General features: G+C 33.8%; 1 protein-coding gene across 1 annotated transcript in view; it reads left to right on the top strand.

Moving 5' to 3' along the window:
- The window catches only part of Naaladl2 (N-acetylated alpha-linked acidic dipeptidase like 2), a 659654-nt gene that overhangs the window by 306012 nt on the left and 336198 nt on the right, over window positions 1–17444 (top strand). Inside the window, exons 7-9 of the mRNA XM_051185714.1 lie at window positions 4324–4416; window positions 7389–7594; window positions 10694–10813. Coding sequence (XP_051041671.1) covers window positions 4324–4416; window positions 7389–7594; window positions 10694–10813 — 419 coding nt within the window. The remainder of the gene's footprint in view (window positions 1–4323; window positions 4417–7388; window positions 7595–10693; window positions 10814–17444) is intronic.

Raw genomic sequence — 17444 nt, forward strand, 5'->3', positions numbered from 1 at the left:
AAGATAGACTAAACTTTATCCAAATTAACCAAAAGGCAGAGATAGAATATCCAAATTAACAAAATCAGAAATGAAATGAGGGACATAGCAACAGACACTGAGGAAATCCACAGAGTCATCAGATCATTCAATAAAACCTGTACTAAAATTGGGAAATTTAAAATAAATGGACAGTTTTCTGGACAGGTTCCACATACCAAAATTATATCAAGACAGATAAACAATTTGAATAGACTTAATGCATAGGAGAGGGTCTTGGCATTGCCCAAACTTATTGGGTAAGACTTTGTAAACTGCACATTAGAGCCATTACCCATGAGGTTTGGACTAGGGGTGGGCTCTGGGGGAGTTAAGGGTAGATAAGAGGAGGAGTAGGAGAAAGATTTGTGGTTGGAATGTAAAATGAAATTTAAAAGAATAAATAAATCATAAGAAAATTAAAAATTAGTGAGTAAATCACTTAAATGAATAAATTATGTTAATAAAACCAGTACATAAAATTTGAGGTGAATTATTCCATTTAATACAATAGTAATAAAGACAAAGTAAAATTTCATATTTTAATCCTACCTTTTGTGCAAGTGATATTCTGCATTTTTCATAATCTAATAGAATCTGTAAGAGGAAGAAAGATGCCTAAAGTATTTGGAAGTTTGTGTAATCCACATATCAAAGTAATCCAGTAAAATTAGATATAAAGTTGCTTAATAAATACTTAATGTGTGTATATGCATTTTGTGAGTGAAACTATCACCAAGTGTAATGCATATCTTGACAATGTACAGCGCATTCCAGAAATGCACATATCTGCAAACACTGTGAAATGAAAAGCTTCCAGCTCTCTTCATCTATGACTCAACTTCTGCTTGTGGGAAAACCTCTTAGCAAAATAACAATAGAAGTGAATTTCTTAATTTGATAAAAGGAATTTCCCAGAAACATATATCAAGAATGTTATAAGAGATAAAATGTTAAAAAAAAATCTGTTTAAGTTAATAATAAAAGGCAAAGATAAAACAACAATGTTTTTGCCCATTTCTCTCTTCATGGACTCTAGGGCAAAATGATAGGTTACTAGCAGTAAGCAAGGTTAATCAGATGGCTCAGTGGGCGAATATATGTGATCTCAGTCTTAGGAGGCAGAGATAGGCAGACCCCTTGGTCTTGCTTGCCAGCCTATCTAGATAGTTGGTGTACTAGAGGTTAAGTGAGAGACCTTGTCAGAAGGCAAAAGGAGGCTGAACAGATGACTCAGCCATGAAAAGAGGGCTGGATAGATAGTTCAGTGACCAAACACTTACCATATGAGTGTGAAGAATGAAGTTTGTGTTCCCAGAAGCCAAGTAAAAGCTGATTGGGTGTATCAATGTTCCAGTTTTTTTGAAGTCCCATTTTTTTGAATCTACAAACCAAACTGGGTGGTGAAACCAGACACATCATGTAGCTATGGGCTCAACTGACAGATCTGGCCTCAATGAATAGGATAGGTAGTAATCAAGATGGATTCCTGATATCAATATCAGGCCTCCACATTCAGGTACACACAAATGTGAGAACATGCACAGACAAATACTCAGATGCACATATACATACACACACATAAACACACACACACACACACATACACACACACGTATGCACAAGCATGAGCACATGCCTCAGACACATACAAAAAAATTAATAAATAAGAGAACACTAGAAAAAGATACCATATGTCAACCTCTGTTTTCCACATGTGCACACATACAAGTGTACTCATATTTACATATATGTGCACAAATAGACACTCATGCATATACATATGAAAGGGAAAACTACCAACATCAAAAACCCTAGTGATTGAGAGACGACAGGCCCAGCATGTCACCATGCTGTGTGGGCCAGATAGAATGAGCACCACTACAATGAGCAAGTACATAATATAGAGATGGGAGAGAAAGAGAAACAAAGCAAGTCAGGTGCTGTGGAGGGAGGCAGTATCAGAAATGTGACAGCAGGTGAGGAACAGGTTGATGTGAGAGGCATACACTGACACCAAAAGCCATGATAATGTCCAGGCTGGTGCTGCTACCAAAGACCATGTATGGATCCATGGTTCTACTGCATCTTTGTTGATGTCTGTGATCTGTGTTACCATCAAAAGCCACAAAGATGCCCATGGTCTGGCCTGCCACCTGAGGCCATGTTGACATTCAAGAATCTTGCTGAGCTGGCTCTGCACCTCTATGGCCCTGGGAGAGTTGGTCCCAAGGCAAGGACAAGGGAGAGTTGGCCATGCTCCTGCAGAGGGTGGAGGGTTGGGGGGTGGTCCTAGTGGAAGTCTGGGCTTACTATCCAGGCCCATATACAGGGCTTTGAGTTGGCCCACCACAACATCTACTCCATCATTGATTTCCTGGAGTGCCTCAAGGGACTAGTTTTGTGGAACTAGGATCTCAAAGAAACAGGGCAATGGCAGAATATCCAAAAAGAGTCTCACTGAGGGTTCAGTGTAGTACAGACCAGAGACCTTGAACCAGACCAATGGCTCATTGCAATAAACATTTGTAAGGAAAGCTGCTTTGGCAAAAGGTATATGGTATGACATACTGCAGCTCCCAAAACCACTACAACAATTGAATAAGTGATGGAGAAGCAGAAAAGCTGGATGAATAAAGTAATTGCTTTAAAATTTGTATTTCTATTTTTATTTTCTTTGAACAGGGAAGAGGCTACAAGGGTAGAGGACATTAAAAGACTGGGGAATTCATAAAAATCAATTTTAAAATTATATATTTATAAAAAAGAACCCTATGGATGAACTACTATGACATATTGAAGATTAGTAAAATCTTACATTATAAATCAAAAGTATAAAAATAAATGATGTTCTTGTCTGTAATATAAGTTGTTAGAAAAATATATACAAAACAATAAAAATAAATGCAATAATAGTTATACAAAACTGTTGAGGAGAAAATATAAAACTTTGTTGACAGACATAAAGACAAGTGAAATCAACCAGGAAATATACGACATTTGTATACTAAAGAATGATTATTATTTCCTCAGATACGTCTATGGGTGCCTTGTAATCCTAAAGGGGAAAAAAGCAAAATCAAAACCAAATACATGAAACTTAAAAAGTTAGCATTAAAGTTCATTTGAAAGTATAGTCCATCAATACAATCAAATTCAGGAAGTAACTGTATAGTGATGATATGCTGATTAGATCAGCTTAATAAATGTTAAACTGAAACACAACAGTAAAGCTAAAAATGACCCATATATATTAGAAATCTATATGATAGCTGCTTCAGTAAGACAAACTACACAATAAATTATATAATAAAAATTTACTTTCCATAGTTAAAGACCTGGATCAATGATATCAACTTAAAAAAAAAAAATTCAAGTCTCAGTGTTTCAAATATTTGAAGAACATGTGAATTACATGTAATTAGAATAAAGAAGTCTTTTAACCTTCTTAAAATAATTTATTACCCTTATTTATTTACTTAACATGGCATGTAAGAACCATGTTACATGCATGAGGTTATAGGACATCTTTCTGAGCTCTCCTTCTACAATGTGGATCCCAGGTATGTAACTCAGATCATCAGTCTAGAAAGATACTGCTTGGCCATAGTGCCAGTCCCAAGAAAGTGCTTTCTAAGTTAAACCATACAAAATAACCATCCTCAATTACCCACTCTTGCCCCCAAAAGATTTAATCTCTTCTTTTGACCTCTATGCACACACATGGACAACAAAACACATGCAAACAAAACATCAATAAAAACAAAAAGGTGGAGAAATTAGTAGATATTTATTATATAATCTATGAAAATAGAATGTATTATATGACAATAGGCATTAGGGATAATACTTGTATTTTATGTACAGTTTTCAATGCTGATATAACAATGAGTCACACAGAGAAATTGTGTGCTTTTCTTACGCTCATGTTCTGAAGACAGAAAATTATTAATATTCACAGAAATAATCGTATCTGTCTGTTTTACCCTCTTTTGCAAGCTATAACTTTCCTAATTCACCCAGTGGTTTCCTGTGTATTCTTATGTTAAACCCCGCACTGGAAAAAACATAAGATTCAGGCTTGTCTCTTCACAGTTTTCAGAGCAGGAAGCTGGCAGCTGTATCAAAGTGACAATAGCAAGAGAAATCCATAAAATAGTCTTAATATTTGGCAACAGCAAAAAAAAATAAATGTAACTTTATCAGGAAAAGGTGAATCATGTGGAATTATTTTACTGATGATATTAGATAAACAATGTTTTGAAGGAAACACAACAGTACATGTGTTTTTAATTTTTTTTTCAGAAAAAAGAACTATACATTTGCAAGTGCAGACAGTCACAGAATTTAAAGCAGTATTTAATGTTGTTGGATATCTAAAAGGCTTGACATCACCAGGTAAGTTGGATTAAGTAGTTATAATCTAGTTCCTAATTCACGTGAAATGACCGAACTGTTCTATGTCCAATAATAATTTTTACATGGAGTTAAGTATCCTACTTTATATGTAACTATAGGTTTAGATGACTAAAGGAATGGATTGATATGAAAGATTGAAATATGTTTTCCTTTCTTTCCTACCACATCTCAACAAATCTAAGCAATGGCAGGCAGGGTGTGTTTAAGGCCAAGAAAGGAGACAAAGGGAGAGTTTGTGTTTGTTAAATAGAGATGAAAATCAAAAGGGAATATTTTTATTTTATTTCCATGAATCTATGGAAAATTCAATGACAAATACTTTAAAGAAAATATCATAGGTTTTAATGATGCACTTGTTGAAAAAAATCAAGTTTTTATCTCCAAACAAAAGTTTCTAATGTGAATCTCTGCCCCAGCCTGAATATATTGTCCACTCTTGGTTCTCCCAATGTCTATGTGCTTTGAAAGTTTTTTTTATGGAAATTGTGTCTGCTTAGATGCTAAATAACTTACACCTTCTTATGAACTGTTGATGGAATATCAGTTAATAGACTAACACCAGCACACTCTGTCTCTTCATAAGGCTGTATCCCAAATCACTGAATGGCCATGAGAGCCCATGAAGTTTACTGCAGTTTCTATTTCATTAAACATTCATTTATTAAGTATGTGTGTGAGAGACAGAATGGGCACAGCAGTGCCATGGTGGGCATCAGAGGACAACTTTCCAGAATTACTACTTTCCTTCCATCACAGGTTCCAGGGACTGATCTTATTGCTCATGTGTGCTAAGCACTTTAACTTACAATCTGCTATTCTCAGAGCACCATTAAGATTTTACTACACTCAAACCACTTCTGTGGATAAGACTTGGACACTTAAACAACTCTCTTTGGAGAATTATTTTTCTCTATGTCACTGCTTAAAATGACCTAATTGCTGACCCAGAGAATTTTGAAATGAAGTTTTACTTCTCTATTCCTTGACAGCCAACTTTAAAATTTTCATGCAATGTATTTATTCTCTCTGGTTCCTTTATTGTATAACTTGTCATCACAGCATCCTTAGACACAGACACAAATTAACTTGGGACTCTATGTGAGTGTATTTTACCTATTTCAGTGGCTTTAACTATAAACACATCCAATTGAACTATGAGAATATTTATTATCACTATTCCATTGGTAACTCACCACAAGAAAACATATTTGTATGTATAAAAAGTACACCAGATTCATGCTAATGGAATTTTAATCTACCAAAAGAAGTTTTGCATGCAAAAGTTCTCAAATATTGCTTAATATGAATTCCATATAAAAAGTTAAAAAGTTTGCTTGTGCATGAGATTTCTTAATTATTGATGATAAAATCCAGAGACATACATTGGTTAATTTATTAAGGGTACAGTTCATCTCAAGCAGAATGTTCATACATTTCTGGGATATGAGGGAAAAATACCCATACATTTAGTATTTGAATATACAGTCATATAACATTGTATATAGCCCTATATCCCATTAAGTACAGTTTATGATAGCGGTAAAAAATTTAAATCCACACTGGTTTCATTTCAGTATTAAAAATTTAAGTGATTCTATACCATTAAATTTTTTTAGAAGCAATCTTTGTCCTACTCTAGTCAAGGATAATCCATTTGATCCATATAGATGTAGGGCCTACTTTATGTCAAATACTGTTCAAAGTGGCTTATAAATAATAAAGTAATTTAATTGATGGACTGAAGTATCCATTAGTTGTCATTGTTTAAAATAGAGAGGTTAAAATCTAAAAGGCACAGATAGTTTAAATAAACTCCCAGGTGCCATAAAATCAGTTGTTTGGTAAATATGAACTCCAATACAGATTCCTTCAAAGATAGCATACTTTTCAAAAAATTACATTGATACTTATATTTCTTGTGTGCATAATTATTTAAGGCAACTACTAGTAAGATATGGAAGTCAAAGGACAATTTACAGGTGTCATGTCTCACCTTTTACCATGTGGGTCCCAGAATCAAACTAAGGTCACAGTGCTTATATCCACTGTACGTGCTTGCTGACCCCTGCCTGTATAGTTACATGGAACAGCTCATAATCAAACAATGATGAGAATGTTCTTTCATAAATGCATTTTGTTATTTGATCAAATAGAGTGAACTCTGTTGCTGTTATAAATAACATGCACTGACCAAACAAAACAAAACAACAAACAAACAAAAACAAAATAACAAAAACAGGAGAAATCTCTGGAGCTGTAATTTGATCCTATTTTAGTGATGTGAATAGTCAGTGAAATACACTGAAAAAATAACATCTATGAATTGTGGAAAATTTTCTATAGGAACATCAAATGAACTGTGTGTGAACACATGAAATAAAATATGTGAAAATTAAATTATCGGTAGTTCTGTATTGATGGTGGTGAATTTTATTTTCCTTTAGAGAATGGAGAAGGGTTAGAAATTTAAATTGAAACTACAAGTAGATCCTTAAATACCTATTCTTTTTACAAATCTGTACTTGACTAACAAATTTTTAACGTACACAGCTCCCAAGACACTTCTTTTCAGATGTATTAATAGCTCATTGCTATTCAACAAACACTCACCACATTGTTTGCTGTGCACTTCCCATCATGGTGCTGGAAAAATGATAGATAAGAGTTTCATTGTGAAATATTTGTAGACTTCATTAATTAATATTCATGTTGCAGAGGACAGTAATATGGAACTAAGCTGTAGATTCATAATTTACTTTAAGCTGCTCCTGCATTGATATACCCAGATGTATGAACCAAGAAAGGGGTGGAAAATGTTAAAGTGCTATTAATTACCAGAACAATTTGGCTTAATTGTTGCTTACTTATGCAATAGGCTTATGTAAATGTCATTAAAATCATTGTTAGGTTTACATTTTGTTTTAATAGTTCTTATTTTATTCTATTTCCAGACCGGTATATTATAGTTGGCAGTAACCACCATGCTGGATACAATTATAATGGACAAGAATGGGCCAGCAGTACTGCAATAATCACAGCATTTATCCAAGCCTTGATGTTAAGAGTGAAGAAAGGATGGAGACCAGAACGTACTATTGTTTTCTGTTCTTGGGGAGGAACGACCTGGGGCAATATTGGCTCCTATGAATGGGGAGAGGTGAAATATATTCATTAACTATAATTATTTTATTTTATTTCCTTTTATCTTCCATTCTTTTATTTTCCAGATGTTATAGTCTAATATTGTTGAAGGCAAAGAAAATAATAAACTCATCAAAAGGACTTCCTATCTTCTAATTGATAAGAGGAAATTTGAGTTATTCCTTTGTGGGTTCTATGTGATCAAAAACTTATCTTGGTCCATTACTCTGAGACCTACTACCTGCAAATCAGTTGTAGTAGTGTTTACTTGGTAATTACAATTCTACTTAGAGGACAATACACATGAAATAAAAATATTCTTAAAAAAAAAGAACGACTCCATCATGTACTTTTAGAAAGGGAAATAATCTTAAAGCTGAGAAAATGTTCACTCATGTAAGTAACCTAAGCAAGACTCCCAAAGTCCTCAGGTGAGATTATTTCAGGGTATTCAAGTGAGTGGTGAGAAGATTCTATTTCAAAATGTGTGTATTTTCTTCCAATGAAGACATTTCTTTGTCTGAGAAACTTTTTAATTCCAGGAGAAAAACAATAGCCCTTGAAACAAAATTTTAAAGTTTATTCCATGGCTTCAAGATCACTAAAACAATTTAAAAACAGCTTTTGCATGTTGATGGGTTTGTACTGTTTCACTAATTATAAATCAATGAGACTGATTCAATTTTCTAATAAATGTTAAGAAAACATCTTTTTTTGTAATTCTTTTTAAATTTTTTTTATTTAAATTCTAAATGAGCTTGTTTTACATGTTAATCGCAATTCCGTTACCATACCCTCCACCCTGTCCCCACAACCTTCAATCCATTTCCCTTCTGCTACCAAAGGAGGGTGAGTTCTTCCATGGAGAATCTGCAAAGTCTGTCATATCATTTGAAGCAAGGCCTAGTCCCTCCCCTATGTGTCTAGGCTGAGAGAGTATCCCTCTATGTGGAATGGGCTGTTTTTAAACAAGTTCCCCTATGTCTACAACTTCCACAAATAATTTATATTAATATTTAATTAATAAATATGTTCAAACCACATCCATAAAATAGATTTTTATTACATTATTTCCTAAGTTACATATCTTAAACTCAAATTCACAGAGAATTTTATTGCAAAAATTCCTTGCAAGTATTTAGCTGTCAGTCATCAAAGGATAAAATTAAATAAATATGGATTTGCATGTTTGGAAACAAATTTTTGAACACATAAATATTTTGTGACTCATAAAATATTAATTTATTTAAAGTACTTTTTGATTTTATTGTTCCTTTTGACAATTCTGTTACTTTTCAACAGAGACCAAATATAAAAACTGCTATTGTACATGAGTTCAAAATAATTGAAAACTTACTTGTATACAAACAAACAACAAAAATAGAGTCAGTGGGATGTATTTATATACTTGTTCATATATATATACATGTATATGAATATAGCAATAATAAAAACTCAATTATCAACTTAAAAATGAAATGATTAGGATCATAGAAGGTTTAGAGTGAGGAAAAGTGGAAGGAGGGCCTGGGGGAGGGAAAGTGATATCATTCTATTTCAATTAGCTGTAAATATATTGAGAGATGTATTTATATTTAATTAAATAGAAGTATATATGTAGATTGCTCTTGTGTTTGTGTGTGTGTGTGTGTGTGTGAAGCTGAGCAAAAATACAAATTTAGTTATCTTCTGAACTCTTAAATTAGTAGATGGACAAAGACATAAGTAATATAAAGATCAAGGGTTTCATAGTTCACCATTGGCTAATAAAAAAATCTGTAATTTTCTATATAATATATTGCACTGTTGTACCCCACAAAAACATTTCAATACCATCCATGTGAAGGGAAGCATAGACCCTTGGTTGTTCATTCCATTGACTATTAGGAAATCTGTGCCTCCTGATAAAGAGACACTTTCATTTATAGTGATCCTGAGTGGAGGTGAGCAAGAAAAAGCTTGGTTCATGTTCCATCTTACTCTCTATAATTTTGCTTTTACAGAAACCCCTGGAAACTCTGTTGAGGTTAACAGGATTAAGCAAAGTTGCTCAATAACTTGTAAGTGGCAATTGTAGCCATGCAAGTAATAGAGAATGGACTGAGCACCAACATTGATCCCTGTGGGAAATATGGCGTTTCATAAAATAGGATCTTTTAGAGCACCATTCCTTATATGAAGAATATTTTTTCACATGTCCCTCTGGAAATATTACAAATTTTGGAGTAAGGAAATAAGAATTCTAATTTTTTCTGTCATAGACATGTTATTTTTAAAAGCTTGACTTCTCGGAGATTAGATTTCTCAAGTATGTGACTGACTGTCTCCTGTGGTGCTTGTGGAAGCCACATTAACTGAAATAGGAAGGTCTATGCGTTCATTTGTTATAAGAGTTGTTTTTATAGATTTTAAGTAATAATTGACAACTATTACCACATTATATGTGAAACTACTAAAGTGTTTTTAATTACTCATGTGTTCATTTGAAAGATGAATTACTTTTAAATAATTATTCATCTCTCAATCTGAAGATGAATTTGCAACATTAAGTAGAGATACGTCAAGGATGTAAATACCTCTGATTTTTCTTCTCACATTGTGGGATCAGATATCTTTAATACAGCTGGGCAGGGGTCATCAATGTAATACCATGCTGATGAGTCATTTCATTCCATTAGTACATGCAGTATTCATAATGGTTTTTAAAAGGTAATATCTTCAGGTTCACAGTTCTTATTTGTCCAAATTTCCTCAAAATAAGAGTTTATTGCTGTAAATTAGCTTACTGATTCACAGGAAAAAATCTGTTAGCCCTAACCAGTGAAACTCACCAATTATGTTCTCTAATTCAATAACTATAACATTAGGCACCACCACTGAAAAAAATTCCTAATCTGTGTTATGTAATTGTACTGAACATTATACTTACATTTCAGCCTTTTCTCTTAAAATTATTACTTTGTATAAGTACTACCTTAGCAGCAGTCTAATTGGAGGAAGTATACATACAAAAAAAAGAGTTATATTTTAACATCAAAGTGTGTATTGTCCTAATAAGGCAGAACATATTATCTTAATTACCCCCACGGTAAAACTTTTGTAATTTTTATTTCAGGATTTCACAAAGATTCTACAAAACAATGCTGTAGCTTATATTAGCCTCCATAGTCCTGTCCGTGGCAACACCAGTCTGCATCCAGTAGCATCTCCTTCTCTCCAACAACTGGTTCTAGAGGTAAGATGGACCACATGTGGGAAATAAATGCTCAAGACTGCATACTTGTCTAAGTTAATGTTTCTTGATTTATTTCACTTAAGTGTTCATAAAATGATCTGTAAGTTTTTTAAAGAGCTTCTGTCATTGCACCAGTTTGTTTGTTTAGTTGTCTGCTTGGTTTTTTGGAAAAGGAATTTCTACATGTAGCACTGAACAGTCTAGAGTTCATGTTGAAGACCAAGTTGACCCATAACTTATGATGCCTCTGCCTCTGCCACCAAGTGCTGAGATTATAAATTTGTGCCAACTCAGCTAGCTTTTGTTTTATTTATCAATCACCCTAAAATTTACCATACTATGGAATTCTTTACCTAATATTATTTATGTGTATATTCATAAGAAATTATTAGTTATTCTGTTATAGGTGCAGTAAAAAGTAAGTTTACTTGAAATTTAGATCTTACATTCCTAATTTATATTTGTGCCATTTCTATGCTTAATTTGGCATTACTTCCACTGGTTTGCACTTTAGTAAATTTTGGGCCTGTCCTACTTTTTTAAACAGCATCAAGGCCATTACTAAAGGCAGCCAGCAGTTCAGCAATACATATATTTGTAAAGTACGAGGATGGTTATGATGGCACATGCCTGTAATACCAGCACTTGAGAGACTGAAGCAGAACTGTGGCTATGAAGCTAGGTCAGGCTGAATAATGAGACATGGAAATATGAACAAAAGTGAAGAGATTTGTGAAAATCATTGTGGAAGAGGAAAAGTTTATTTTTTAAGAAAGTGCTGTGAACAGTAAAGTTTATCACATCTTACCACTAATAATCATTTCTCACATAACTCAGTAATTTAGCAGACATTTTTTTCCTTTGTTGATCTCCCACTTATATTATCATAACATTTACTGAACATGAAGTTGGCCATGCTGGTTCTCTGTATGAAGATAGCAACACCATCACTGAGGTGCAGTTTCTGCCTAGCCCAATCTCTGTGGCATATGCTGAACATGGCCTTTCTCATGGCCACAGGGCTTTAAGTGCATACCAGAGCAAATGAACTAAATAGAGATCAAGTGTACTTCATCACCATAATTCTTGACTAAAATAAAAAGCAATAGGATACTTTATGACTTTCACAAATATTTTCTAGTTTGATAATTTTTCATTGACTTTCCATATGTCACATACTGAAGAAAGACAATGAAAAAAGAGCAAATGGAAAAATGTGCACATTTATGATCAGCTGTACCCTAGTCTGCATGCCATGAATTCTATATGGCTTCTTTATAAGACTCACGAGAAGTCCATCAAAGGAAACCAGCTGTATATTTTTCTATGTTCAGATATTTCTAAATAAATAGGTGGCCAGGACACAGCCCAGATACTGAGAAAGAACTTCATTTGTTGGTATTCTTTTATTGTGCATATGTAGAGATTGACAATAAGACATTCAACTGTAGGACTAACTTAGGTAAATGTACTTTTTTTCTCTTTATATTTTAAATTATATTTATTATTATTTTAACTTTAAATATAATATATATTCCTATGGTATGAATGGACTTTAGGAGCCCATTCCCCATAGAGAGATACTCTCTCTCAGCTTAAACACATTTCAAGCCCTGCTTGAAATAATGTGATAGACTTTGAGGATCCCTCATGGAAGGCCTCACCCTCCCTGGAAAGCAGAAAGGGGATGGGTTTTGGGGTCACTTGAGGGGGGAGTGGAAGAATGGGAGGAAGAGGGAACTGGGATTGATATGTAAAATAAGATTGTTTCTGCTTTAAATTTTAAAAAGTGAAAAAAAGAATTTCATACATGCATACAATGTTTTTTGATAATATTTACCACTGACTCATCACTTTAACTTCTCCCTGGTACTTCCTATTCTCTTAATTCACTTCTCTATACTCTATGGCCTCTTATTTATTTTATTTTTTCTTAACACACTGACTGTAACTTTTGCTTTCCATATACCTGTGTAGCTATCAACTACAGCATGATAAATCAACCAAGAAGCAATAACCTTAAAGAACGTTGACTCTCCCTTATCCATCAGTAGCACCTTATTTCTTCCTATGTTGACTGGCTTGATTGGATACAGAACTTGTGCAGGCAATGACAGTATCTGTAGGTTATGAGGGCAGAGTTACTGTCATTTCCAGAACATAATTTTCCCTTGGTCTTCCACAATTCCTTCATCTGACTACATTTCCAACCCTGTTCCACAATGTTCCCTGCGCTTTATTGCAGTGGTGGTGGGTTGTGTTTTTGATATTTCATCTATGGCTGAAAACTTCAAAAACACTCTTTGCACTTTGACCTGTTGTGGTTTTCTGTGTTAATAAAGTATGGGAAGAGAATAAGCTGAATGTAGCATGCTAAATACATGCCAAACCTTTTGAAGAACACATTTAATTAATAAAACAAAGTAAGTTAAAATTTTCTTTAAATATTTTCATAAGATAAACTTAGAAACTTTTAGTATGTGCAGCCATTTATATAGGAGGAAGGAGGTATATAAATAATAAATGTTTCATGTCAAGATCCACCCCTCCTTTTATTTAGGAGAGAAATTTTTTTGTTTCTATATTGAAATTACTTATATACCAACCTTGTATGAAAATGAACTAGAATCATATTGAAAGAAAATTAAATTTACTTTGATTAATGTGTTTATTAATGTGCATAAAAGTATTACATTTTGGAAGTCATAATAATGACAAATTAATTTGTTTTCCAGAAAATCTATAGTCTATCAATGACTTAGCAATCAAACATGAACCAGAGACAAGAACCGAGTCTCTTGGTCAGCTATTTTTTTCTGATTTTTCTCCTCCTGTGTTGAATGTGCTTTTTTGCTCCTTTTTGGGCTTCTAATTTAACAAATTCAAAAGTGATCACATCACTTGAAATTGGTATAAGTTTTAGAGCTTGAAAATCTTATTCTAAAACTCAGAGAGTAATATTTTTGAGTCCCCAAACATTTTAAGACATTCATTATATATTTTCAAACCATTGATTATCTCTCTCTTTTGCATATTCACTGCCTCAATTCATCAGATGAAACTGAAGTGAAGTAACTTACAATGGCAGTGAGAATGTATACTTAATAGGCATGAAGAACCTGTACAATTATATAAAAATGTTAGCAAAATACACTGAAATATTAAATGCTAACATATAAGTTAACCAAAAATTCAAGTACAAATTTTGATCATTACCTTCACTTTCTAGTTGTACACCACTCCTGGAGACTTCTGAGTGTTAACAGAATAATGACACTGTTTCTTTTGAGCTGTTTATATAGAACAAGAAATGTATACCACAGGGAAGACACATGATAAATACAGCTGACACAAGCAATAAGTTCCCTAAAGCAGTTGTACTAGTTATAGTGCCAACATCAAGGTCTGGACATACAAGAACCCTCATGTCAGGACCAATTTTTGGGATGGAAGCATCATTTGGTGTTTTCATGTAAGTTTTAGCAATGGTTAACATAACTAAGTTTGTTTGTTTGTTTTTTAATTTTTTTGGATCTTGTTTAAATTGCATTATTGTTTCAGAACATTTTTATATATGACAAAGTGAATTTAAATTAGCCTACTACTAATATTAAGAATGCTTTTCTATTCTGTCATTCACAAACATTTAAATATGCACTGCATGTATATGTATTTGTGTATATGTATCTATATTCACTTAGTTCTTCTGAATGAATTAGTGTAAAATCTAAATGCACAATAGAACATAGACACGTCAGAGGCCTTAGTTGATGAACACATCTGACTTCATATAAAACAGCTTACTGCATTGCTGCTAAGATGGAGTAAAAAAACACTAGCATACAATACAAAAGTGCATATCTTATATGTCTCTTTATAGTTCTCTCTCAGGTTTTGCAATCATCTTTCATAGATCACATAATGTATTGATTTTGCCCCAATAAAAAGAAAAAAATAATCATCCATATATTAGTCAGTGTTCTGTATGTCTCAAAACTTATTTGATGGATTTATTTGGGGAAAGCCTGAGGCACTTGTGCATATCAATGTAGTTAATCTAGCCATATTCAACCTACACAGTAGTTTTGATTATTTGACAGAAGCTGGAGAGTCTAATGAAAACTAAGTGACCACATTAATACTATGAAACTGCAAAGCACAGGCAAAGTTTTACAAAAACTTCATAGAGCTTGTTCAGGTTTATAAGCTCTTTGGAATTCAATTTGCATTTTTATACATAAGGTGTGGTGTTTTGAATTGAAACGACTCATACATTTGAATGCTTGGTCCACAGTTTTCGAAATTGTTTGGGAAGGATTTGGAGGTGTGGGCTTGGAGAAGGTCTGGCTTAGCTGGAGGATGTGTATCACTGAGGGTGGGTTTTGAGGTTTCTGAAACTCATACCATTCGATTAACTTTGTCTCTATCTCATGCTTATGGAGTAGATATAAGTTTTCAGCTACTTCTTCAGAGTCATGCCAGCCTGCCTTCTGCTGTGCTACCAGCTATGATGGTCAGGGATTCACCCACTAAAACTGTAAATATCCCCTCAATTACATACCTTATTTTATAAGTTGCCTTGGTCAGGTTATCTCTTTACAGCAAAAGAAAAGTAAGAACTAAAGTTTTCCACTATGATATGCAGTGCATGTATATCAAATCACAGATTCTTTTGTGCATTGGGCCTAGAAGTAGGCAGGAATACTTTACAATCCCCCATCTCCCGGTCAGCTCCTCACTGGATAGGTATTCATAGAGAACCGAAGTTGTGTATGAATTTGCTTTAAGTGTTACAGAACAAAATGAACAAATGAAATTCCCCTATTCTCCAGAAACATAAAGTATGCAATAACAGCTAGAGCAAGATATCAGTATGATATACACTGCAGCAGAATTCACAGGAAAAAGGCAATGGTATTGGTTGAAGTCCAACACATGCATTATAGGACAGTGGAATGAAATATGAACGGACTTCAAGTCCCACTCAAAGCTCAATCAGTCATGTAAGTCAAGTCCTGTGATACCAAACAACTAGTTTGTTTTCTAATTAGCTATATTACTGTCCTTTTTTACTTCCTGTCTTAATCTAAGGGTGCTGCTTATAGTGTTTTATCCATCTGTTATGTTAGTCACCCTCTTAATTCACTGTACATATTGTTCCTCTTACCTGTTCATGCCATAGTTTTCAAGGAGTCAAAATAAATCCTGTGAGGTATTAGTTCAAATACTCCACTTATCAGAAATCTGACTTAAAAATATTAGAGGCATTTATTAGCAGTTTTTGTTGGATTGATGTTCTAATGTGCTGATATTTAATAATTAGTCATAGTCCAGGGTTATACCCAATGGTTAATCTTTAAAGTTCTATGGTAATAAACGTATTACCTTGAGGTACTATCATGAAAACAAGACCTCATAATGAGATATCACTAAAAGATTCCTAATGAAGAAATGATGCTATACATCTTTCAGTAACAAACATGAAAATTTGAGAGCCACATTGAAACCTAACTACATACTGAGGATATTTATTTCACAATACAATGTTACCCAATCCAAAACCCAATAAATACCATGCAACCATCCTCAGATGTGTTGTATATCTTAAATGTATAGGTCCCTATTGGTAAGCTCCAGTGTGATATCAGGCATCTCTTAAAAGAGAAAATACTACTTTTCAAGTTTTGCTATTTTCTATCACTATTTGACATTTTACATGTCTGCATGATGATGTAACAGCTTAATTTTAAATAAAAGTTTATTAAACAGGGTAATATTTAGCATGCCAATATTTTGAAACATTGTAGTAATTTTTCCTAACTGAAAACCTACCAGTTCATTAAGAGAAACCCTATATAGTTATTCCTATAGCATTTGAAATGTGTTCAATCTAACTGAATCAAAGTCCTAATGAGAAGCATGTGACATTTGCCTTATTTAAGGTTTCTCAAGTTATGATAAAACACCATCAACAAATCAACTTGTAGGAGGAAAGCGTTTATTTCATCTTTCATCTTATAAGTCCTTCACTGAGGGAACCGAGGACAGGAACTCAATGTAGGACCCTGGGTACAGCTACTGAAGCAAAGGCCATGGAGGAACATCACATAGTGGCTTTGCTCTCATGGCTTACTCAGTTTGCTTTCTTAGGCAACTCAGGGCCAACTACCTAGAGGTGGTACTGCCCACAGTGGTCTGGAACCTCCTACATCTGTCATCAATCAAGAAAGTGCACCATAGGCTTGCCCATAAAACAGTTTGATTGGGATATACTCTCAGTTGAAGATCTCTCTTTCATACTGACTGTAGCTTGAGTCTAGTTGAGGCACACCTAGCCAGCAAGGACTTAATAAATTTTGTACATGTGCCTATACTCTTCTACTCATCCAGTTAAGCCATTCATGCTTTTGGATGTGTTTGTTATACTGTCTTTAAATGTCCTGATTTTATTGGGTTTTTCTGACATATTTTCCATACAGGTCTTACAAGTGGTCACTGTCTAACAACTGTGGACAGCAATGGATATAAAAACACATGAGGTCATTCAGTGTTTGGGCAAGCATGATTATCCACGCACCTTGGTAACACACTAAGGAAAGTTATTGCTATGTGACTTTGCTAAACGATTTTC

The sequence above is a fragment of the Phodopus roborovskii genome, unplaced genomic scaffold (assembly GCF_943737965.1).
Source record: "Phodopus roborovskii unplaced genomic scaffold, PHOROB, whole genome shotgun sequence".
In the NCBI taxonomy this organism is placed as follows: Eukaryota; Metazoa; Chordata; class Mammalia; order Rodentia; family Cricetidae; genus Phodopus; species Phodopus roborovskii.